This window comes from Grus americana, chromosome 16 (assembly GCF_028858705.1).
Source record: "Grus americana isolate bGruAme1 chromosome 16, bGruAme1.mat, whole genome shotgun sequence".
In the NCBI taxonomy this organism is placed as follows: Eukaryota; Metazoa; Chordata; class Aves; order Gruiformes; family Gruidae; genus Grus; species Grus americana.
The window spans coordinates 3,410,155-3,434,720 of NC_072867.1; the positions used below are offsets into that span (position 1 = coordinate 3,410,155).

The window sequence follows — 24,566 nt, forward strand, 5'->3', positions numbered from 1 at the left end:
TCTTGTGGGGCTGGGGGGGAGGAAATCGGCATCATTTAAGACTTTAGCCTCACGTGAAACTACTACAGACAAAAAGTTACTACTCCAGTTTCTATGGTTCAAGTCACATACTGAAGAGTGGGAGGAAGAGCTTTGTTGCCATGCCCTTGGCACTGGAAAGCGTTGAGTCCTAAATACTGCAATAAGACACGCTCACTTGTTTCTGAATACATTAACTTGAAATAAAAGATCTTTGCAAGTATTTATTTTAAATTTTAAAGCTTCACTTTTGTCCAAGCCACAAATGTTTTATTGAACTCAGCCACAAACTATAAATCCAGCTCATTTACTATTATTTTTTTCAATATTCAGCTTTGGAACTATTTCCAGTGAGTAAAAGCACAATCAGCTGAGCTAGTAGGGCTACCACACATCTTCCCTGCATCAAGGTGCCTGACCGTTTCTTGAATATTTCTGCCAATTCTATGTGGTATCAGAGAAGCAAACTGTCAGCAGCGCTCACCTGAGCACACCTTCCCAATTCAGTCTTGCCCAGGTACTGAAATATCTTCAGTGCCAGTTCATAAGGCAGCTGGATATCAAAGAAAGGAATCTCATTTATTTCATTCTGAAAAGAAAAAAAGATGAAATGATTGGTTAGGCTTCTTCAGCACACAGCTAGACAGTAGCAAAAGTTACCATAGTATGAAGAATGGAGGCTGTAGCCTCAGTGCCATCACAGAAAAAGGCAGAATTAATTTTGCCTCTCCATCCTGTAACGGCACAACATCAGATAGACCACGCTGGCGTGAAGGTACCCGAGCTACTCTTTGTTCTCTCCGAGTCATATCGGGTAAAGAATTTTAGAAGACTAAGTGGAGCTAAAAAGCAAATCGAGAACTGTAAGGCTTGTTTATAGTCAGCTGGCACAGAAAGGCAAGACTCAAGTTGTAGCAGAAAAGTTTCTCGAAGGTTTCAGCATCAAAAAGACCAAACGAGTAAGCACTTTGAAGACATACGCCAATTATTAGTTTCACTTACAAGATTTCAAGCACAGATGATGGAAAACGCATGACTATTTTGATATAAAACTGAATGGAGAAGACATTAGTTTGTTTCTGTCTTTCATTAGTAACATAAAAAATGTCTTTTTAATAAGAAATGTGCTGAAAGAGTTGCTGCTTTAACTGATTAAGTATCTAAAAAACCTCCAAACTTAAAACCAAAGAATCCATCAACTTATCTAACAGCTGAGTGCTGCATGTATATTTTTCCTAGAGGGTTTTTGTTTGTTTGTTTTAACTGCATACTTATTAAATCTTCTTCCTGCAGTTATCGCATCAAGATTTGTCCTCTCGATTTCTGTCTGGATATTCTGAATTTTTATACTCTATATAACAGAGAGGACAAAATCAGCCCATTCTGACCATTCTACCTCACCCATTCTGAAGTTTTCCTCTCTAGTGTTTTCTCTTGGTTTCCGTACCCCCCGGCACTCCCGAACGCCCGATCGCTCTCCATCCCCGCGTACAAAATCAGCTGCTCAGCTCAAACCTGTCTCCAGTTTGCTCTCAGAAAGTCAGGCAGACCCCAAATCAGGGTCACCCCCCTGCCTCTCAGCACTTCACCAGCCCCGATACCTTTGCTTCTTCATAGGTCTCTTCTACAACTACTCCTTGCTGATTTAAAGCCGGGCGCTTTGCAGTACCAACGAAGTGGCAAAACCAGGCAATGCTGAGTTTATTTAAAGTACAGTTACACAGGAAAACTATTGTATAATATGGTTGTGTGAAAGCTTTTAACGCAAAAGGTATTCGACACTAGATAAGTGTTCAGACAGCACAAATATGGACAATGTGCCCATCAGGTCTTTTTAGCAAAATGGTACCAGTTTATAAACACTGGAACCTGGCACTTGTTCTAAAGTTACTTAAACTAGACCTGTGGGCAACCTTCCTGCTCCCCTCCCTCCTTGTCCACAGTTTTCCTGCACAAACAGCTCCTTTTCCTTTCCCGCTGCATGAGGACCACTGGCTCCACTCCCTGCTGTGGCTTTGCAAGAAGATCGTTTGCTTTCACGTGATTTAAGTTACATCTATTTCCAAAAGGCACACCGAAGAAAAATATAAAAGGAACCCTGAGAGCACATCTCCATGGCCTTACGCAGACAGACCCCAAGCTGGCCAGATGTGAACCAGCTCAGATCCAGGAGCTGCAAAACCATTTTAGAGCAACGCGCTGCCCAAACAAATAAGATGAGCTATTCGGCAAGGCTTATTAGCTCTAGGCTTATGAGCTCAGGCACAGCACCACCATGAATGTATTGCTTCCAAATTGTAGTTGACTCACATCCAACCAGCAGAACCTGGTCTGTCTGCATGTATCCAAGGATATCATGGGAAGGACAGGCTGCCTACAGACAGAACCGGTACAGACACAAGTCAAGACTGACAGCTCTTGTGAAAAGATAAGGGGGAAAAAAAAAAAAAGAAAACAAGAAAAAAACCAGCTATACAGCTTTTTTTTTTCAACTAACCTTGAGTATTTATAGTCAAACTCTAAGCACCAGCTTGCAATAAAGCACAAGCAACAGCTCATACTAATTTCATTCTTCTGCAACCTTAACATTACAGACAGATCAAGGTCTTCCCTTCCTACATCTCCAAAACTTCACACAGCTTGTCTTTAGTACAGTGCTCACCGCTGCACACGAAGCGGTAACGTTAAGTCAGCACCAGCCTGTCTAAGTCTACTGGAACGAATCCAAAACTCAAATACTACCATCCCCTCTGAGACAGATTTGGGCTCCTGTGTGCTAATGGAGCACTAATTCTGTAAATGGATTAATTTGTGCCTTGCAGACAGAAATTTAATCTGTTCCTTTTAATTTTTTTAAGCAAAGAGTAATTAGTCACAGTTAGGTTAGCGAGAAGCAAGAAAATGGGTTCCCCCCCTAGTTTTCCTGCACTGTAAATAAAATCTCTATTGCATTTAGAGGACTTTCCAAAATAACCTTTATCTGGTTCAAAACTGTATTTAAAACTATTTCCAAATTAACTCCTTTATTTAAAGAATTAATACTTGTTTTCTTACTACACTGCTGTGTCACAAGGCAAGATATCCTTAATTACTGCACCTGCATCAAATAGCCTGAATAAGCAACAAAAGCTTTCTTCAAGAGAAAAAAAAAATAGCATCTCATAGAAAGAAAAGTAGATTTTGGAACTCGAAAATCTCGAAAAGACAAAACATATTCAGAAGCTGAGGCTACACACAAGCTCACAGGAACCCAGACTCAGCATCCCCCTTTCCCACCCCAGAGACGAGGCGCAGCCGGGCCCTGCTCTCTGCTCCCGTCGGGGCGGCCCCGCACGACCCCGGCTCCAAACCCCACGGCCCCCCACACCTCCCCCGCCGACTCCTCCACGCCTCGCCCCGGTCTCTACCCCGAGGCGAAGCGCCAGGGCCGCCACAGGTGCAGCCCCGCGGCCCCGGGCCCGCGCCGCCCTACCAGGTCCCGGATGAGCTGCCCCAGCAGGTCGTCGCCGTCGCCGCCTCCATCTCCGTCCCCCGCGGGCTCCTCGGCGGGGCGGGCGGGCGAGGGGCTGCGGCAGGCCGGGGAGGGCGGGGCGCCGCCGTCCAACAGGCCGCGGGCCAGCGCCAGGTAGCCCGGCTCGCTCGGCTCCGCGCTGCGCCAGTTCTCGGCACCCGCCGCCGGCTCCGCCGCCGGCTCCCGCCGCTGCCGCTTCGCGCCCCCCGCCAGCTCCTCCCGCCAGCGGCGGCGGAACAGCTCCAGCTCCGCCGAGCCCTCGGCCATGGCGGCGGGGCCGGGCCCGGCCCGGCCCAACCTCCCGCCGGCCCGGCCCGGAAACCGCCCCCCGCACCCGCGCGTTCCGCCGCGCGAAGGTTCCTACTGCGGCCGGGGAGGGCCGGGGCCCGGCTGACAGGGGCCGCCGGCCGCCATTTTGTGGGCCAGGGGCGGGTGGGAGCGCTGGGGCTGCCCGCGGGCGCCGAGCGCACCGGAGGCGGGCTGGGCGCCTGGCGGGCTACGGGGCCAGTGGCCTAGCGGCCCAGGGGGCCAGTGGGCACGGCCCAGCTTTGGAAAGCCACTGGTGGCCGAGCGAGGGCTGGGGTGAGGGCAGGGTCCCCTGCAGGTGCCCTGGGCTCTGCTGGGAAGCCCTCGGCTGCCTCCCAGCCATGGCCGGCCCGTGAGGCCCCACGGGGAAAAGCCGCTCCCTGAAAGGCAGGCGAGAGGGCGCCGAGCGGGTCGTTGCCCATGGAGGAGGCACAGAGGTGCGTTGCTCTGCCACTGGGTGACCATTTCCTCCACCCATTTTGTTGGCCAAGACTGAACCAGAGCTTGCATGTCTCTTACACCTCCTGGGGCTCAGTGCACCCCAAATCACGCCCGCATCCTTCTGCAGCCACTGCAGCCCAGAGCTGCCGCTTTCATGGTGCTTTGGGGAGGAGACAACGCTTGCTCCGCGCCTCTCCAGTATCAACCCACCTTGTTGCTTAATGGCTGCGTTTCACATGATGGCTAAACCCAACCGCTGAAACACGGCCATGGAGCTACTATTGCTTCAGCCAGTCCGGCTGTCCGGAGGAGTGGAAAGGCTGCAAGTGTTCAAGTCTTCAGCATAACTTTCATGCAGCACTTGGGAAAATAAATCAGGTAAGCGATACTTGTCCACGTTTAAGTCAAACAGCTAGTCCTCGCTGGGCACTGGTGAACAAGCTAAAACGGTGCAGCCCTTGCTCTTGGCAGCAGGTTGTGCCAATGTACCTCCACCCTCGTGTCCACCTCCGGCTGCTGCCATTCAGCATCCTCAGCAGCCACTCACTGGTTTTTCTTCTTTGCAGCTGGTTGCTGTCTGTGCAGTTCACAAAACCCAACTTAATGAACACAAACAGGCATTTTGGATTCCAGGAAAACCCTGAGCTACCTCATTTTGAGGAGGGATTCCTACATGTAGAAACCCCACAAAAGATTTGTTTTCCTAACAATCATTTGAACTTGGAGGAGGATCTCCCTGGGGTGAGCCCTGCAAAGAGAGGGGCTGCAGAGCAGGAGCTTCCCCTGCAGCGGGATGCAGGGCTGCTCCAGGGAGGGGTTGGGAAGAAGGTGACCCCCAGGAGGGTCTCCTCAAACCCCTTTGCAATACCAGGGTGATCTGCTAAGGAGGTGGCAGCCACCTCCCTGCCAGGCGGAAAAGAAATGGGCCAGTTTGGGGTGATTCCTGCCCCCCTGGGAGCCCCCGCTACCATCCCAGGGCTGATGTGTGATGGGGAGGCCTGCCTGGGGCATCCCAGCCCCGCTCCTGCGCTCTGATGGCTGGGAGGCTCCGCATGCCCCTGGGTCAGTGCCTGGGGGCTGATGGGGACGCTGTGCACTCCTTTGGCCTCCTGAAATGTGACCAGAATCAGTAATGCTTTGGGTGATGAAATCCCCTCCAGCTCTGTGTAATCCCCTCACTGCCCCCCTGCATCTCCACACTGTCCCTCCATCCCTACACTGCCACCTGCGTCCCGGGACTCTGCCACCTCCGTGCACTGCCACCTGCATCCCTGCGCTGTCCCTCCATCCCCACACTGCCACCTGCATCCCGGGACACTGCCACCTGCATCCCTACCCTGCCACCTGCATCCCTGCGTTGTCCCATCAAACTCCCACACCGTTCCTAGATAACCAAATGTCCCACCACACAACCCCTGTCCCCTCCATTCCCCCCACACCCCCCATCCCACCCTCTCCCCCATCCCACCCCGTCCCCTGCAGCCCCCCACACCGTCTCCCCCCTCTCCCCGCTGTCCCCGTTCCCCCCCCCCCCGCCCGCTCCCCGCGGCCGAGCGCCGCCCCGCGGGGGATGATGTAACCCCCCCGTCCCCCGCCCGCCGTCGCCCCGGCCCGCCCGTCCGCCCGCCCGCACACGCCGCGGCACTCGGCGGCGAGCGGCGGCGCAGCCATGTGCCCCTGCGCGCTGCACGGCGGCCCCCCCGCGCCCTGCCCCTGCAGCCCCGGCCGAGCCGCCCGGCCCTCGGCCGCCGCCCGCCTGGTCGCCGCCCGCCTGCGCCGCCTGGGCGATGAGCTGGAGCAGCGGGCGGCGCGGCGGAAGGCGCGGGGCCGCGGGCCCTCGGCCGGCCGCCGCCTGGCCGCCGTGGTGTGCCTGCTGTGCGCCCTCACGCCCGCGGCCGCGCTGGCCTGGCTGATCCGCAGGAGGAGCCTCTAGGCGAGAGGGGCGCTGGCCGGAGCGGGGAGCAGGCGGGACGCGCAACAGGTCGGCACCGCGCCGGGGGACGGGGACGGGGCGAGACGGGGACGGCTGGGCGGCCGTCGGGGCTCGGCACGGGACGGCGCGGCGGGGGACGGTACCGCCCGGTGCGGCGTGACGGGGCGGGGGTCGGTACAGCACGGTACGCCGCGGCTCGGCATGCTATGGCCCGGGGGGGAGTCCGGCGCGGGAGGGCCCGGCTCGGTACGGCCCGGGTCCGGCAGGGGGGCCCGGCCCGGCGGAGCGCGCTGTCCGCGGTACCCGCCGGCTCGCCGGGCTGCGGCAGCTGATCGCGGCTGTGGCAGGGAACGGAGCCCCGGGCTGCCGGTACCCGCGCTGCCAGATCGCACCGACTCCTTCTCCTCTCCTCTCCTCTCCTCTCCTCTCCTCTCCTCTCCTCTCCTCTCCTCTCCTCTCCTCTCCTCTCCTCTTTTCCCAGGACTCCCCAAACGTCCCCTTTCCCCTTCCCCAAACTTTGATGGCTTCCAGCTCTGTGCCTCCCCTCTGCCCGGGTCATCCATGCTCTCACAGGGCAGTTTGAGCTCCATGCCCACACTGAGTGAGCCTGTGGCCCCAGTGGGCCAGCAGCAGTGCAGGGCGGCACGGGGGGGATCGGAGCAGGTCCCAGGTCACCCCAACTGCCGGTCCTGGGGAGATGGAGGATGCTCGCAGCCTCCTGGCCCAGCCGTGCACCCGTGCCAAGCCTCCAGCTGTATCGTGAGTGGAGGAACTTCCCCTGTGTCCTGCCATCCCCCCTGGTGGGTTTTAGACCCACAGGTGCTTAGCACCCATTGCTAAGGTCCCTGGGCAGTGGGATGTCACCACAGGACCATCCAGTGGGGCAGCCCAGGACTTTGGCTGGCTGTGCCTGCCTCTGTGTTTTGGATTATGCCTTGCCCAGTGCTGGAGGCTTTCCCTGAGGGAGTCCCAAGCCACCAGCCAGGGAAAAGTGTCCAAGCCAGATACTGCTGGTTCCTAGAGCCCCCACTGGGCTCCAGAGCCACCGAGCAAACCAACAGCCGGGAAATAGGACATACGTGGTCCTGTAACCCTCGTTGTCATCCAGGTGACACCTCCTGGGCTGATGGGGACAGCTCTGCACCCTCAGCCCTGGGAGCACTCAGGGATACAGAGCATACGTTGGGGTCACCTCAGGGATTTTGGGTGCTCTGAAGTGCTCTTTGGGACGTGGATTTCTCCCCACAGACATGAGGAGCAAGGGCTTCTATTTTGGGTGCTTTAAATTCTATTTGTGAATGTCCCCAGTGTCTGTCTGTGTTCAGGAAAGACGGTTAAGTACGTGTCTAACTTTCAGCGTGCACTCATATCCCATCAGCTCGGACAGGGTTTAGACAAGAGCTTAAAATCAGTTGAAAAATGCCACCAATACTGGGCTGACCTTGTATAATTTCAGCTTACCTGGGCTGATTGCAACTCTTGGGCGAGACCTTGGCTATCAGGAGTCAGGTCTTACATTGCAAAATGTCTTGCATGCTTTTTAGGTGCAGGAAATACAATTAGATACATATGTATGGTGTGGGGAAATGTAAGGTTATCAAGAGAGTTTAAAAGTAAGGTTTCCCAGCAGGTGTGTGTGTTTGCACTGTTTGCACTGCGCGCGTGTGTGTGCACTGGTGTATAGGGGGGGAGATGATATTGTTGTCATCTGTCTGAGCCATGACCGTGCATCTGTCAGGAGGTTCAGCTGGTTACCTTTGGAAAGCTTTCTTTGAAAACAAAACCAGAACAGAACTGGGTTTTTTTGATGAATCAAAGCCTCAATTTCTATAAAATCATCAGCACGTATGAGGTTCCAGGATGGTATCTGCAGAGCTGTGCCCAGCAAAGCCCTTGAAGAGGTAGTGTCAGTGGTGTGGGGCAGCGGTTTGAGACACGGGACTGTGGTCAGGAGCAGAGCTTAGAGATCTTCTTTCCTGTCAGTTTGTCGCAGGTTTGGTTCTAGTGTTTGGAAGCAAACCCACCCGGCTGACTTGCTTGCCTCTCTGAGCTCAAAAAAAGTTGAAATCCAAGGGGGACTGCAGTGATCTCCCTTACCTAGTGTCTCAAATGCCCTTTTCTTTCTAACAAGCTGGGGAATTTCCTCCCTGCCCAGTCTGGGACTTCATCCCATGTAGAGAAGGTGGCAGGTGAGAAAGCTGGCAGAGACACCCCGTTCGCTGGCCTGGTGGATCCGTGCACACGCTCAGCCCAGACTTCCTGGCAATCCCACAAGGCCAAAGCTGTTTGGATTTTTAGTTTTTGTGAAGGTTTGCATAGCTTTGGTTAGGCAGATATTAATATTTTTTTTCCCAATCTCTTCTGCTGTTGACTCTGTGGAGCCCTCACCTCCATCTGGCTTTCTGCACTTCAGGCCCAACAATAACCAGTTGCTTATAAATTGCTTTGATAAAGACACTACAGAAAAGCAAAGCATTACCCTCAACACAGCCGAGGCGAGCTCCTTCAGCACGCACAGTCCTTCCTCGCAGCTTCAAAAGCTGCCGCAGACAAGACGTGCTGAGCTGCCTCCAAATGCTCTGAGGCTTCGTGGACACAAATACAAATGTAAGTCTCTGAAAAGAAGATCCTCATGCGTGATGTGAAGCAGTTTCAGGGATAAAGAGGCCAGATGTGGGAGAATAACAAGCTAGTAACAGTCTCTTGGTTGCCCCTACACACAGCAGACTGACCTGTCCGACTCCTCACAAGCTTTTAAGTCACAAGTGACCAAGCTGCAGATGAAAATACAATGTAACCCCAGAATAATTAAATATATCATCTACACTTCAGACTCTGGGTTATTTTTCCTATTAAGAATCTTTTCTTTTCTTCCTGAAGAGCAATTTGCTCACACCAGTGGAGGTATCTGATTATCTGCAGTGTCTCAGAGCCCAAGTGATAGTGCAGTGAGCTGGGTTAAACTTAGAGATGTGGTAAGACAGCGGTGTTTTATTAACTCAGCAGAGTATTTCTGAACAAAATATATGTTTTTCTGCCATCCTCAGAGACGCTCGGCAGTGATAATAACATTGTTCTGCAACAGGATGGGAAGTCCAGGCTCTGAGCACTTTTGACCTTGGGATTTCGTGGAACAGCTCATAGGAGGAGAGTAACTTGTAAACTTAATAAACACACTGTGAAGTCAGCATTTGTCTTGTGATCTGGTGGTTACAGAAGGAACAGAGAAGTTAGAGAAAAAAGCCAGTTTCAGCTTGGCTTACTGCTTGAGTTCCCCTCCTGCTTTTCAAGTGGTAATAGCATTTCGCATTGGCTGCTGTGAGCATACGTACTGTTTCTGAGGAAGGAGGTTGGTAGTTGTTCCCTCAGGTCCTTGTGGCTTTACACAACAGTGCAGCTCAGGGAATAATCCTGTGTACCGGGGAGCTTCTCCTGCTCTCGCAGCCCCTAGGTGATGCCAGTGAAAGCAGGGTTAGGGCTGCTGCATGTGACCAACTTGTATCTGTGGACTGTGCTTGGGATTTGGGGATGAATGCTTTGCAAATGGCAGTTTTATAATCTAGAATCTGACATCACCTTGAAATATCTAGCCAGGGCGTGAAGTATAGTTGTCATGTGCCAGTTTGGCATACAATGTCAGTTGTATTTCGCTCTATTAGTTCAGAAGTGGCAGTGTATTAAAATCAAACCCTACTTGTCCCTGCCAGCTTCACCAGCCTGGTTCCATGCCCACTGTGTTGCCAGTAATTCTCCCCACTGTTTGCTGCGAGGTTCATGCAGAGCCACTCTGTCCAAAGTCTCAGTGCAGTTAATTATCTGTATTAAAATTGGGTTGATAAGATTTCTGGAGAAGTCACACTGAGCTGTGCAGGAGTGCAAAGAAAATTAAGGACCAGAGGCGGTACAGCTAGCGCAAGACCAAGCCGACTAGCTCAGCAGTGAGCTGCAGTTTTGCACGAGGACAAACATTCAGCGTGTTGCACCCCGTATGCATCCCTGACACAAAGAGGCGAGCGCTGTTGTTTATCCTCCTGGATAACTAAGGAGGAAGGAGCCTGCTCTGCCTAGTGCCAAGCATCCTACTCAAAAATGCCAAAGGTCCCCGCCACCCTGGCCCCAGCTTCACAGTTAAATTGCACAAGGAGAACCTTCAGCATTAACTTCCCTGACAAACGAGCAGCAGAGTTTTCAGAGATAATCAGGCAGCCCAGAAATGCCTCTTTCCGCAGGTGGACTACGGCCAAGCAGGCCACTTCTTTGCGGAAAGATTGGAGCCCCAACATATTTCTTTGCCCCGTCTGGGTTCCTTGATTTTCCTGTGCTCAGATCTCTGGGACACACCATTCTTCCAAGTTCTTCTCTAGTAGTTCTACTCTTCTTTCGACTTACCTCTCAACCCCCCTCCTAATTGTTTTTTGGTCTTCCAAGTTACCCTTCTGTCTCCCACAGAGATGCTAATGAAGTGTGAGTGTACATGGATGCAGGCTGCTTGGGAATTTGACAGGGCTCTTGCCCAGCCCTTGTTTTCTCATTAACCTGCTGCTGCGTGAGGAAGGAAGTGAGAGCGCCTCGTTTTGTCCCTGCCTCAAGCTTTCCCTTAGCAATCCAAGCCCTTGGATATTTTTTTTCTTTAAATATATCAATAACTGTTACTTTGTTTATTAGGAGCAGAACATGTGCCAACTGAATTGCCTGTGTAATCATTTAAATCAAGAAGTTACATGCTGACACCTTAGCCGTGAGCAGAACTCCTTTTGCCAACTGCTTTAGGGGACATGAGCTCAGATTCTCCTGTGGCTTTATGCAGGTGGTACCCAAGCATGGCTTTGCATCCTCTCTCTGAATAAAGATTAGTCAAAGAAATGCTGAGCTGAGACTCAGGACCCCCTGCCTGAGTCATTTCATGCCCATCCTACTCAGCATCCCAGAGAGGAGCAGCTTGGTGGGTTTTTTTTAAACACCAGCTTAGCAAGCTGTGTGATAAAACTGTAGGATTTAAGGCTGGAGAGTTCAAAGTGACTGAGAAGTCGAGATGCCCATATCTATTAAAAGCAATGGGATGTGTTGAGGCCGCCTGAGATGGTTTTGCAAATATCAGCCAACGTGATTTGTCATCTCACAACTTCATTGCTTAATCAGTGCAATAAGAGCAACTTTTCGAGCAGAATCTGCATCTCCCGAAATGACCAGGAAGAGAGGGATACGTCATCAAGGGCAGTGTTGGTTCCCATGAAATATTTCAAAACAAGTGATTTTTTTTTCCTTTATCACTTCAATCCACATTTTCAATAGACACTGCATTTTTCATATAGGAACTCAGCTTTAATTCCTTTTTTTTATAAGTAAATGAAAGATTTTGATAGTAGTGGACAATCACCCCCCCCAAAGTTTTGAGGTTATAAGAATGACACATAAAATAAACAATGTTTCAGCAGCTCTACAGAGACCATATGCTGGCACTCTTTCCAACTTGCTATCCACCCCAGTATTACAAATGGGAGGTAGTTTGGCTTTCCTCAGCCTTTTTCAGACCTAAAGTACCAAATTTTGATCTATCTGCTGAGTGCCTATTGTGGGAAATTTGGAGTAACTCCACTGAAGTCAATTGGGTTGCCCTGGACTTACAGTGCTGTAAATGAGATCAGAATTTGGCTCAAAGTATATTCCATTAATGACTCAGATACTGGCAATGCAGCCAATATGCACCCAGAAATGGCTTTAACACAGCCTAGGATATTCAAAATTGTTTTATTGAAAGATGGGCTGAAGGCCAGGATTCTGGGGTTCTCTTTTATTCTTTCCATGAAATTCACCTTTATGCAGAAGGCCAGCACGCGGCTGATGCAAAACTCAAGAGCCATTTAAGTCTTAGAATAGGGCTTGTGAGATGCATAAACATTGTGCTGAGCTCTTTGCCTGCCCCAGAGCAGATTTATCACTTGGAGTTCAAGACGTTCTAGGATTTACCAACTTTTACAGGTTTTTAAAGATTTTCTATATGTTAAGTGACACGGAGGGACAGTTTGTAAAATATAATGACACCAAGGATGAGCTGTTGCAGGCCATAGATGGCACAGTAGGACAAGGGTTCATAGCTGGCATTTGGAAGTGCTACTACAGGAGAAATAATAAATAAGGATTAAATGGGTTTGCTTTGAAGGAAATCCTTTAATCAACTCCTGAAGTCTTTATTCCAACGTAACTTGAGCACATATCTCACTTCTTTGAGCGTAAGCAACCACATCACAGGCTCCTCTGTGTCGCCAGCCCTGTTTCTCAGTACCCTCTTTCTCAGGCTGTGCTCTGCTTTCCCACCCCAGCAGTGCTGATGGGGTTAACTTTGAAGACCTCTCTACAAAGACATCTGGTGTGAGAAATGCAGGTGCCCAGAATCTCCTCCTGGTGACGTTTCACAAGCCTAGAGACAGCTGTGACGCTGGCTGGCTGTCGGTGCTCGGCATTGCCTAGACCTAAGTGTGCAGTGGAGCAAGCGCAGGCTGAGATCCCAGGAGACCCATGTGGGAGCGTGGGGCTGCAGAAAGGCCATGCATGTGGGCCAGGAGGCCAAATGCGGATGCGTTTCAATCTCTGGGCTACTTATTGACAGCTGTTTATTGACAGGCTGTGCTCTGTTGGCTGGTTTTGTGTAGCCAGTATTATCACGTTCATACTTTCTCAAGTAGCGAACACCTTTCCGATTTACCTTCTGCCAAAAAAGTTAAGCAGCTTTGCAAAAATAACTTGTAAAATACCTCTGGTACTTAGAAAGAATGGGTGTGTATGCGAAAGCATGTGCGCCTGCAGATGCAGAGCCTTAGGAACTGTGTGGCTAGCTGGTAGCCTTGATCACAGCAAGACAAACGAAAACGTGCTTCCATTCCAGATGATTCATCCTGGCATTAGTCCTTCAAGCTATTTTCATTGTTGCTTCAGGTTCCTCAAAACTAGAAAGCAAGACTGTAACCTGAGGGAAGGAGAGGTTGTAATTGCCACATCCTGTGCGCAGCAGCAGCTGGAGCAGCTGATGGTAACTGGCATAAAGCAGATATGGTTAAATCGTAGGAGGCTGAACCAGAGACGTTCTAGGTTACTCAGGGTCCATTGCAGCACCAGAATTTGCCCACTTTCCTCTCACTGGAGGTTTCAGTTCATCTCAGAGGCAGTGCGACTGAATTGTGATAACCTTCACGCTGGCGTAAACAGGATAGTAGTACACAAGAATGTGAAGTGATTCTGGGTTTACATCAGAGTAATGCCGATCAGAATCTGCCCCAAAGCTGTTTGCCAGCCCTAATTACACTCTGACTTCATAGCTGATGTAGTTGCACAGTCAGCTACTCCCCCCTCCTTTCTCCCACCCTGGTGAAATCACCTCATCGAGAAGGCCAGCAGAGATTTCTCCACTGAGGTTTTTATAAGAACACTCATTGTCACGGTGTCTGCAAGCTAGACAACACAGTCTGCAAGATGGGATCTACCCCAGCAAATGCCGGTATCAACAAACCTAGTATAAATGAGGGAAAAGGGAATTTCATAGTAGCTGCCCCTTGGGCAGCTCTCCTGCTAATTTGCACTTAGATAGGTGCCTTTCTCTGAGCACTTTATTAATTAAGGCTTGCAGCCCACCTATGAGGCAAATAAGTTATTACTGCCCTCATTTTACAGCAGCAAGTGAAAGAAGTGGTTTGCCCAAGGCCACAAATCTAATCAGTGGCAGAAGCAGGAATGAGTGAGTTCTTCCAGTCTCCTGTGATACTCAATGCACCCCATTGCCTACCTGTAACAAAATTAATGGCTTTCCTAAAAGTTAACATTTTTGTTAACGTGATGTAAATGAAGATGGAGCACCCAAAAGAACGAGCCTTGCAAAAGGAGAGCTCACCAGAAATCCTGCAGTAGTACAGGGATAAAGCCGTAATCTCTTCTGTTGAACCACAAAACCATCCTCCCCATAAATTATATACCTCTTCTGGTCAGTAAATTTAGCAGGAGGGTGCAAGCATAAATTTAAAAGAAGCTTTTATTGTAACCAATGCATCAATCTAATTAAAACCAAACACAATTCTTTTGCTTTCTTAGGCTGGAGAAAACCCTGTGCCCTTGGAGAAAATTGTTTCCCCTTTTCCTACAGGGAATCCAGAGCCTGAGCAGCAGCTGTGAAGAGTGGAGATAAAGAAAGAAGTGGAAGATGTTGGAAGTGCTTTGGGCAACGTGAAGAAGGATTTGCACGGAAGGAGCTGTTCAAGGGCCCAGCAGCAAAACAGAGACACATACATGCTTATATATAGAAGAATGTAAACCCTCCTGTATGCATACGTTAAAACGTGCATGCCTTGTTGAGAACGTAAGCAACATTCCTTGTAGATGATGGTGGTCTGAGCATTCATGCTCCTGCAGTCTGAGTCAAAAGATTAGTGATGTCCTTGCTGTAACACTAGCATTTTCTCCACTGCACCTTGTTTATGGCAACATAAACATTCCTTTCAATGCAGCAGGATGAAAAATAATCTATACACCCGGAGTTAAATTATAATATCTCGAGAGACCAAACTTGCTGCAAAATGGGCACATCCTAGCCATGTGGTGGTGGGGGAACAGGTGCTGAGCAGCTTGGACAACAGACAGTTTGTGTGTGTATATATTAAGCGCTATAGCACCAGGTGAGATAAGCTTTTCTTATGACATTAGTTTCTCTGGTGCTACATTTAATATTTGTCTGGGGCTAAACTGCCTCTCTGTGGTGCTACAGTTTCCCCAAGAGGATGTTCTGAAACACGGGACAAGGAGAAATCTATTTTGGTTATTAATATTTATACACAAGATAGCAAAAAATAATACTTGTTGAGAAGGTGCTATTTTTTTCTTTCTTTCTTTCTTTCAATCTCTGCATAAATTAAGACAGAACAAATAATCTAGCCCAGAACTTTATGAAACTAATTTTCTTTGGGGCAGTTCTTTTTCTTTTGACAGTTTGGAGCTTGGGAAGCAGCATTCACTGAGGTAGCAAAGACAGACCAGCTCTTTTTACTGCGGTGTACGTGTCAAAGTCTGCTAGTGCAAATCTCCTACAGCTCCGGAGCTGGGTATTCTCCTGGATAGTGATACAAGCAGTCTCAAATCCTGTGAACCAGGGAAGAGAACTATATCTAGTCTCATCAGTAGACTAGGGGATAACAGGAGAGCTTGTCCTTAAAAGTCAAAGGGCTTTTTTTCAGTCTAGTACTGAGCACTTTTTTTCTTGCAGCCAAAACTACCTGTCAGATTCAGGATACCCTCCAGTTTCTATTTCCAGTAATTATTATGCACAGTTTTTAAGAAACATTTTTCCCAGCTTCAGATATTTGCACCAGAAAATTGACCCTCTCATGGTTGGGGGGGGAAATTTTCAAAGGCATAAAGGAATGTTAAGAGCCCAATTTCCAAAGGAAGTTTGGCTCCTTGTCTTTTTTAAAACCACTTCCTAACCCTCACCCAGGCAAGGAGCAAGCCAAGTGGCTGCTATGCCCCTGTCAAACCTTGCATTTTTCACTCCTGCAGGAGAAATGTTTCTAAGCAATCTAAAAGCTAAATTCTCCCTTTATCAAATATTCACCGATGTGGTTTGGGCCCCTGCACACATATTCATGGGTATTATTGATCAAAGTCAATTCACAAACAGCGAAAGGGCTATGCTGAAAGAGCAAATTGTTCCTAATGAATAACCTTGCCCTACTTTATATTATGTGCAGTGTTGGGAGGGATCATGTAGCTAAGTGTAGTTTGTCTATTGATAGAGTTTGGGTGGCCTCAGAACCACAGGGACCGAGAAAACATTTTCCTACCATTTTTGGCCTGACACTCGGAACACTCGGCATCCTGTACTCCTTCCCGGCTCAGTCTCCCTCCGAGATAAGTAAGAATTCTGCTAGCAAAAGGAGGAGCCTCAGCTGATTTCAGCAGTGTTGCAAGTGCTGGACTGGTGACTGCTGGATCGGGCATAGTCTTTAAAATACAACTTTCTGTAAATCACTCAAATGAGGAAGTGAAATTGTCTTTACGGTATTGCACAAGTCAAATTTGAACAGAAAAGAATTGATTGGGAAGACCGGGTGCGTCCCTTTGCTGTACAGGACACGCAGCCTGCAGGAGGCCTTCCCTCCAGCCCCCCAATCTTCCCTCACCCTCTGTGCGTTCCCCACGTACACACAGGCAGCCTTGTGACAACCCAGCTGGCATAGGAGCTGCCTTACATTTCTCAGTGCAAGAGAGAGGGGTCTCCCACATACTCCTCACCTTTAACAATTATTAGGTCCTGAGTTCTGAATGTTCAATAAACTTCTCACCTGGAATATGCATTATTCCATTTTCCCTTCCATCTTCTGTGCGTACAGCTTGCACTGCCATTGGTTTTCCTGCCACATTGCAGCCTTGAGACTTCTTGTACCATTTTTCCCAAAGAGGCAATTCCCCTGAAACAGCACAGCAAAGGAAAAGGAAAGAAAGTTCTGTCCTTACCATAGTGTCCCCACCTTGGGAAAGCCCCTTGAATCAGTGAGCAACCTCAGTAACGAAGGGATTGGCTGATCTCCCTCAGTCCTACCCCACCTGGGACAGGCTTTTCTGTAAAAAAACCCAAAACTCCCAGGGGATCAGTCTTCTCCTTGGTGGTTCTCAACATTCAGCAAAAATGTTACACATGCTGCCCACTGTTATTCTCGTGAAACAACAACCAAATCCATGGCGCTTCCCAAGTGTAAACAAGAGCAGGTCCAGTACCCCAAATCCTGCTTTAATCCTGATTTGCTTCACTTTCATAGTTCTAAATTGGATGTTTAGTGTGAACCAAGGGTTAAGTTTTGGAGACTTTCACCTATTAGTTGCTGGGTCAAGCAAGCTTTGCTAGAGAAACAGCTTACCAGCACTTTATAGCCAGCATTCACTGTACATAAATCGAATTACTTACTAGAGGGTATGTATTTGTCAAAGCCTTACATTTTCTGGTATAATTGCTATTCTTGAATGCCTCCATTTTTTGACAAGGGGTGTTTTTATCCTTTTTAAAAGATCTGATTTAACCCTGGTTGATGTTTGTATTGGAAAAGAAAGCATGCTGTATACTCCCCTAGTGCTGTTCTTACTGTATTGCAACAGCTGTGTGAGATGGTGGGGGGTTTCTGTACCGTACTAATGGGTAGGAAACCAGCACAGTTCCTCTCGTTCGCTCCTCTTTTTTTTTTTTACAGCAGCCAAGAAGTCATTGATTTTGATTAGCTTCGCAGTTGCGCCTCCGTGAAGACTGGGGAGTGCTCTCTAAATGAAAAAAAAAAAAGACCTCATCTTAGGTTTCAGCAGACGGTGCGTGTGCAAGCCAGAGGAGGAGGTTATGAGATCATAGTCTATATAGAACGCCGCATAATGTGGCTGTGAGGAAAGTCTTTATTAATTTTTAAAGTGGCACTCCACCAGGATAGCTCCCATCACATATTGGAACTTCACATTTCAAGTTAAAAAAGCAGTCTAGTGTGCACTACTAATCAGTTTCTCTCCCCCTGCCTGCTCAAATAAGTCCTCTGGCCAAATTAATTCTAGGATAGCACCACTGTCTGGTTGCAGACAACTGGGTTACACCTAGGACAGAATTTAGCCCATTAATTCCAGATTCCTTCCTCTTCTCTCTCAGAATTATTTTCAGTAGGTAAAAAAATATAGAATGGGACCAGGCCTCCTGTCATACACTTTCATGTGCCCAGGAGAGGCATCACCCAATAAAAACATACAGCAAATCACCAAAATCAGTGAGTTGTCAGTGATGAGGAATGAGAAACCCATCGTGCTTCTGTTTTGGAGCATGTAGACATGCTGAAATTACCCTAATTTAGCTAAGCCCATTACTAAAGCAATTGACTTAAATCAGAAACACTTGTTAAATTAGTTTAATCTGATTTGTGAATTTGCTTTGTTTCTCTATCATGCTAAAATTATAAGGATCTTAACTCCACTGCAAAAGCAGCAGCAGTACCTTCTAATGAAATGGATTACAGACAGATTCGGTTAAACTGCTGCAGTTTCTATGTCCACATGCACCATGGAATCAGGCACTTCTCCCTGCTGCCTCGGAAGACGAAACAATTTGGTCACATGCTGCCATCGCTGTAGTCCTTGGAGGCTGAGCAGGCAGGGGAGAAGCTCTCTTTGGGGGGCAATGGAGAATGGGGAAGCAAAACTGAAGGAGATCTTTTCCTTCTAAAAAACTGCACTATCAGGTACAAAATACTTCATGATGAGGACAGCATAGTACATCTACCTTAATATTTCATTTTCCTACAAACAGTTTTAACACATCTGTCCATGATCTTGACAGAAGTCTGAATTATATATAACAAAGTACCCATGGCTCCAAATTAAATCCTGGATCCACATTTTTTGTCCACATCAGAACCTCCTGGCTGCATTCTACCTCTCCAAGAGATGAACAGTATCTTCACAACTTTTCCATTTTGAATCCAAGCTTCAAAATTGACCTCATTCTTGCATCACACTTTGCAAGGCACTGCTTGCTGTGCTGAGCTGAACTTGGTCATCTCAGCACAAGAGGTTAGGAGGCACTGGCCATGTTAGCTGGAAATCCAAAAGCCTAGGGAAGTCTGAATGATGTGGGACTTGCTCTTCCACAGGAAAACACTAGTCTATCAGCTGAATGGAGGAGGGGGATCCTCACATGCCACTCCTGCTTTGGGCTTCTAATACTGTCTTGGTCCGGAGGCGCAAGCCCTTCTCATTCCAAAGGTGATCCTTGCTCACAGCACAGGTATATCCCCGTTCCCAGCCTAAGACACTTCTGTGCTTCTTCCCTCTGCCAATCCTGGCTTGAATCGTGCCATCTGCATGAGGAGAATTTCCATCAGCACCTACCCCAAAGGCACTCGGGTCTTCCAAACAAGGGCTCTGACCTTAGCAGTTGTGGGAAAAAGCTGACTGGTCCAGTCAAAGCTGCAGAACTTCCATTACCCATTTGCAAGAAAAATTTAAAACTACAAAGTACAAACCGGGTGAATATTTTTTTCCTGACAATATTTATTTGAATACGAGTGACTTTTCGCGTAACTCCGATCAGACTTCTTCAGTATTCACTCTGCATGAATACTCGAGTACTTGAATTTCACAAGTTTTTTAGTATTTACAGAAAGTGACTTGACAAATATTCACTGAAAGCATCTGGGCATTGAACAGCCGTTATTAGTGACATCCATTATTTGTTACAGGTGCCACCCAAGTAGGGAGCAAAACCAACTACAATGGGATTTAGTTTTCATGGGTCTTCACAGCATAACCTTTCCAATCCATTTGAAGACCGCAATTTATCAGAAGAAAAAATCTTCCCATCATCTTTAGTCCTTAGGACATTTGCAAATTTTCCAGTCTGCTCCCAGATGCATTGCTAACCGAATTAAACAGCCAAAACGCAGTGAATACACAATTCCTCGCACATTACTTATTTAGTACTATTTGGATGTAAACTCTTGCAGAGTCACTGTGCAAGTTTCCACCCTCACCAAAGCAAGAGCAAAGCGTATGCTCACTGCTGATACGAGCTGATGAAGGCTCCTGTTTGTGGTTGGATGTGGCTTCTCTCTTTTGTAAAAGGAATTTCATATGCTGAGACTCTTTGTACATATTTATAATGACTTTATTAAAAAAAAGAAAAATAACTGTTCAATGGCGAAAAAAGGCTCCAGTTTTTATTTCCTCTCTGAAATTTGAGAGAATAGTATCTTTCACAACCCTGTTTTCCCATGGAAATCAAGAGAAGTTTCTCATCAGTTGCCATTAGAACCAAAGTTTCCCCTGTATGTTTTCTGGTCCAAACATCACATTCCAGGAGGGGGTAGAATCGTCCTGCCTCACAAAACCAGCACCGTAACTTAGGAGGAGGGTCTGACAGACTGCTAACAGCACAGAGCTGTTTCTTCCCCAGTGTCCAGGCCAGAATAGGGACTGAAGGATGTCGGTTTAATTTTACAGCTATATAATAGTGGCCTGTAGTAAATTCTTTAATCTTGCAGGAATTAAGATGATCTTTGTTATGCTTCCAGTAGAATAAATACCCACAACATAAAATTTCACCTTCTATTTAGCACTAATTAATTTTAACAGACAAGTGGATGACTTCTGTACGGGGACCAGAATGCTGCCTTATAATAGTGAGGGGAAGCAAAAATCAAGAAGGGATCGCTGAGATGAAGCAAAAGAAAAATTAATCATTAGAAGTTCTTTAGAAAATTATGATGCTGGTGCAGGGGTTTTTAACATGGGTACCAAAAAACCTCTGAGGTATGTCACAGTTCTTCCACTGTGTGCTGGTATGATGTCTCACTGTGGGATCTTCCCAAGTCCTGGGGCTGTAGCAAAGTGTTTCAAGTACATGATGATGATAGTCCCCTCTTTCTTACTCACACTGCCAAACGGGAAATATCATTCAATAAAGAAAAAAAAGGAAAGAAAAAGGACTACAAGAATGGCAAAAAACATTCCCCATACTTTCCTTCTGATTGCCTGCCTTTCTTATCACCAAATTAAAAAAAAAAATTGAAACAGTGTATCAAATGCTATCTGTAGTGTGAGGCTCACATTGACCTTTTTGTACGCTTCCCCAAATACATTTTCCAGGAGCATTTACAAAAAAATCAGAAGTGCCTTTTCAAACATTTTGAAAGCAGGTACCACCATCCCTTTAATTAATTGGCATTGCACTTAGAACTGCTGCTGAAACCTTTCATAAATTGCCTGCCCACAGAATGAGTAATTTTCCCTTTTCCTGGTGAATATACCAGACTATCGTACATAACATTTTTATGCCCACTGAAAACCTGGTTTCCTTCCTTACTGAGCTCTCCTCCCCATCCCAGAAAGGCTGTTCCCACTGGAGATAGCCACTGGATTCCTTGGCTTAGTTTTTCACTTTCGTGGGATCCATTTGACAAGAATCAAATCACTTTGTTTTGGGAAGTAAAGCTTTTCCTCCTCTACTTCCCTCTATCTCTCGAGCCAGCTTTGGACTATCTTCCCTGCTCAGGCTCTGCCTCTCATCATTTCTCCTCTAGCCATACTTAACTATTATTTCCAAAGAAATGTTGAGCCTTAATCCTGTTACCATTAGCTCCTGTTTGCTTTAATTCTTCTCCCTGTGGAGTTCCACAGCAGGAGGGGAAGGCGGCAGTCAGTACATACACGTAGGCTCATTTCCCCCAGGTACAGTTCTTCCTGATTATCCACTCAAGCGGGATTGTAACCTTACGGCCATTTCCATAGTAATGAGTGCGGAAGATGCCACAATTGCCTAATGAGGCACTTTCTCTGGGCACACAGCAAAAAGCAGAGGCTGTTTAGCGAAAGAGAAAGCTCCAGCAACTCCATTTGCATGCAAGTGCCACTGCAGCACCCTCAGCAGAGATGGAAATTGCAGCAATATAAAGTATGTTAATTTGCCCGTTAACAATACAAGGTATCTCCTCCAAGAGCTTTTTCTGAAGCAGAGGTGTTACCATCAAGTCTCTGCCATCACAGGTGGATTATCCAGCTTGTGTATAAACCAGGCTGGCTCCTGAAGCAATGCATCTGCTTCTGTATAATTCTGCCCTCGAGCCAGCAAGTATCTCTAAACCCAGCCTCTCCAGGGAGCCCCAGGTCCTGATGCCCCAGTGTTTCCATATCAGCAGTGCTGTACGGGTTCAGTGCTGTGTGAGCGCTTTTTTTCTGGTTTTGGAGCCAGGCGGGTTCTGGATGCTGAGTGGCGCTTGTCTCTAAAGGCAGTAAGCCTTGCCTCAAGTGGTTGCACTGAGGAACGTATTGCAGAGAGACCTGAATTTGTGAGATGCTCTTGGTTAGGACCTTAACTTCTCACCTAGACAAATCAAACTTGACTTGAATCTCTCCCTGCCTTCCATTGTTCTCCCCATATGCTAAGAAATCAGAAAGTCTGATCATGAAAATTAAAGAGGAAAAACATTCCCAAGAAAAGCAAGTGGCATTTCCAGCTTCACTAGCACAGTCTTCCCCAAGTTCCTCGAGGTTTCATTAAGACAACACGTGCAATTTGTGGAATCAATTGCAAAAACACGGCTGCTGGGAAATTACTTTTCTCCATCCCCAAATAAACTTTGGGCACGTGGTGCTGAGGCACTGCTTTGGAAGAGTTCTCAAAGGTAATGTAACAGCAACAGCGTAATTCTATGAAGTCACAGATTCAGGGAGTCTAGGGCCATTTAATGTGAAAAATCTCAGCAGTGGTTTGAGAAGCTTTTTGCAGTATACCAAGTCATACACATGCAATCACCGTAAGCTTTCCTTCTACACACAGTATTTATCTATACTAAAAGGACAGAAAGAAAGGAAACATCCCAGGCAGTTTATAACCACATAAGTTCAAGAAAAACTCTTGGCTGTAGCTTAGCCATGGAGTTTGCTGTAACATAAAACACATCTTCCTTGCCTTTGAGGATAAAGTTTCTGACTAGTAACAATTGTTCTGTTGGCTCCTGGAGAAACAGCTGGAAGAAAGACTAAGACAACAAATCCTCAGGCAACTAAATAGGGGCATGGGGTCACCAGATTTCCCAGCTGCTTCTTCTCTCCGCACATGTTATTCCATTGTTGGTATGTCTTGGTTTTAATACACCTGGAAATGAGCAGAGGTGGTGCCATCTTTCCAGCAACGCAGGGTTTCTACTGTGACAGAACGACAAAGAGGACAGGTTTTCTCCCTGTCAAACCAGAGGCAGAGGCATTCTTCACAAAACACATGCTGTGGAGACAAAAGGGCATTGTCACCATGAGGGCAGGAGGTTCAGTGTTGTCACTAAGTGTACACACTCAACAGGACAGTGACTCAACAGGAGCAAGTGACAATTCAAGTTCAGGTGGACAGTGCAGCCCATTAGCAGTACCCACTCAAACAACCCTCTTTCTTCTCCCTACTCCTTACTGCATTTGTTTTTTTCTGCTCACACCACCCAGACCCAGTCAGTAGCTTCGCAGCCCTTGTTTCCCCTTCTCCATAAACATCAGTTTTCACCCCTTATCTTCTCCTCTCATTTCTACACTGAGCCACAAAAGGATTCTCCCCCTACACTGCCTTGGGTACTAACAGAGATCAGGAGGGACAGATGTCCAGCACACAACCTCATCTGCTGGAAGAAAAGGAATAGAGCAAGAAGGGAGTATGAGAAGCCATAAGAAGCTGAGACCTCATATGTGGAGTCAGTAGAAATGTTACTCATCAAAATCTCAACTCTGATAAGCACATACAAAGATAGCTTCTCTGGGGCTTCCAGCTTGATAACATCTGCACAGATGTTCACAGGAAAAGTAGAGGCACTTTTGCCCTACTTGCTTTGACAACCCTGTTACAAAGCATGGGAATGTTAAAGCTCTTCAGAAAAAGGCTTTTGAGCTTTATTTTGCTATCACAAGAGAGCATATATCCCAACAATTCCATTCCCAGAAATGGCTGAATCATTCTGCTCAGGTTTTCCTGCATGCACCCACACATCAGCAGAGACAACCTCCAGGATGCTGCATTTTAACCTCAACAGACACAGCACGACCAAGTTATAAACAACTGAAGAGAAAATCTTGGGGAAGCATCACCAGTCTTGCCACAGGGCAATGCCTTCAGCTGGCCTCTGATATATTAACAGAACCCACAGCAGCGTGGTGCATTCAAAGGGTTTTACCAGCACCAGATTAGGACTACTGCGTTACTCAGAGCATGCCATCCTTAAGCTCTAGGTTTTGCCAGTGTTTTCCAACTGAGAAACAGGACAATTCCCAGGTGCTGGCAGCAGTGACCAACTTCTCTACACAGAATTACTTTTATTCCTGGCCAGGTGTTCAGAGGCCAGACCACAATTACACGGTGCTGCACCAGTCAGCTGGCCTGTTGAGTAGCCAGCCTCCGCAAGGGTCAGATAAAAATGTCTTGCATTCTAGATCCAAGCTCTGGACTGCCAGCTGGCAATCCCTGGACTACAAGGCTGGTCTTTTCCATCTCAATAGCTATGATCAGCCCCTAAAGAGTGGCTCAGCTATCACGAATCACTGGCTATCCGGAAGAGAGCAATAAATATCCACTAGGACCTAGATCAAGACCCAGCAAATGATTTTGGAAGTACCTAGGCCAACTGTGGCTCTCCCCAGCTGCAGAAGTTAACCAAATGAACGCCCAACCCAATGTGGGAAGCTTGGGGTGTTACCTGGCACATAAGGATCAAAGGTTCCCTGAATTCTGCTTGGCAAATGGCACAGATGTCACCGGCCTCACTGCACTGCTGGCTGGTAGCACGAACTCCATAGGTCTGTTAGGGAGAGGTGGGAAAAAAT

General features: G+C 47.7%; 3 protein-coding genes across 9 annotated transcripts in view; 1 reads left to right on the top strand and 2 right to left on the bottom strand.

The window, feature by feature from the left end:
• Window positions 1-3,835, bottom strand: part of FBXW8 (F-box and WD repeat domain containing 8) — a 53,040-nt gene extending 49,205 nt beyond the window's left edge. For 2 of the 3 annotated variants that reach the window (XM_054844356.1, XM_054844354.1), the window contains exons 1-2: window positions 3,491-3,835; window positions 503-607 (exon numbers count right to left, since the gene is read on the bottom strand). In XM_054844356.1, coding sequence (XP_054700331.1) covers window positions 503-607; window positions 3,491-3,796 — 411 coding nt within the window. In that variant the 5' untranslated portion in view covers window positions 3,797-3,835. The remainder of the gene's footprint in view (window positions 1-502; window positions 608-3,490) is intronic. The other variant, XM_054844355.1, reaches the window with a different exon arrangement.
• Window positions 3,836-5,898: 2,063 nt separating this feature from the next.
• Window positions 5,899-17,533, top strand: HRK (harakiri, BCL2 interacting protein). 2 transcript variants are annotated; one of them, XM_054844065.1, is made up of 2 exons: window positions 5,899-6,257; window positions 14,289-17,533. In XM_054844065.1, the coding sequence occupies exon 1, from the start codon at window positions 5,946-5,948 to the stop codon at window positions 6,207-6,209; it is 264 nt and encodes an 87-aa protein (XP_054700040.1). In that variant the 5' UTR covers window positions 5,899-5,945; the 3' UTR covers window positions 6,210-6,257; window positions 14,289-17,533. The 2 variants fall into 2 exon arrangements, with proteins under 2 accessions (XP_054700040.1, XP_054700041.1); XM_054844066.1 differs by having other exon boundaries at window positions 14,341-17,533.
• Window positions 17,534-22,434: 4,901 nt separating this feature from the next.
• Window positions 22,435-24,566, bottom strand: part of RNFT2 (ring finger protein, transmembrane 2) — a 31,495-nt gene continuing 29,363 nt past the window's right edge. For 3 of the 4 annotated variants that reach the window (XM_054844060.1, XM_054844059.1, XM_054844062.1), the window contains 2 exons: window positions 24,440-24,541; window positions 22,435-22,989 (listed from right to left, as the gene is read on the bottom strand). In XM_054844060.1, the coding sequence (XP_054700035.1) occupies window positions 22,855-22,989; window positions 24,440-24,541 (237 nt within the window). In that variant the 3' untranslated portion in view covers window positions 22,435-22,854. The remainder of the gene's footprint in view (window positions 22,990-24,439; window positions 24,542-24,566) is intronic. The other variant, XM_054844063.1, reaches the window with a different exon arrangement.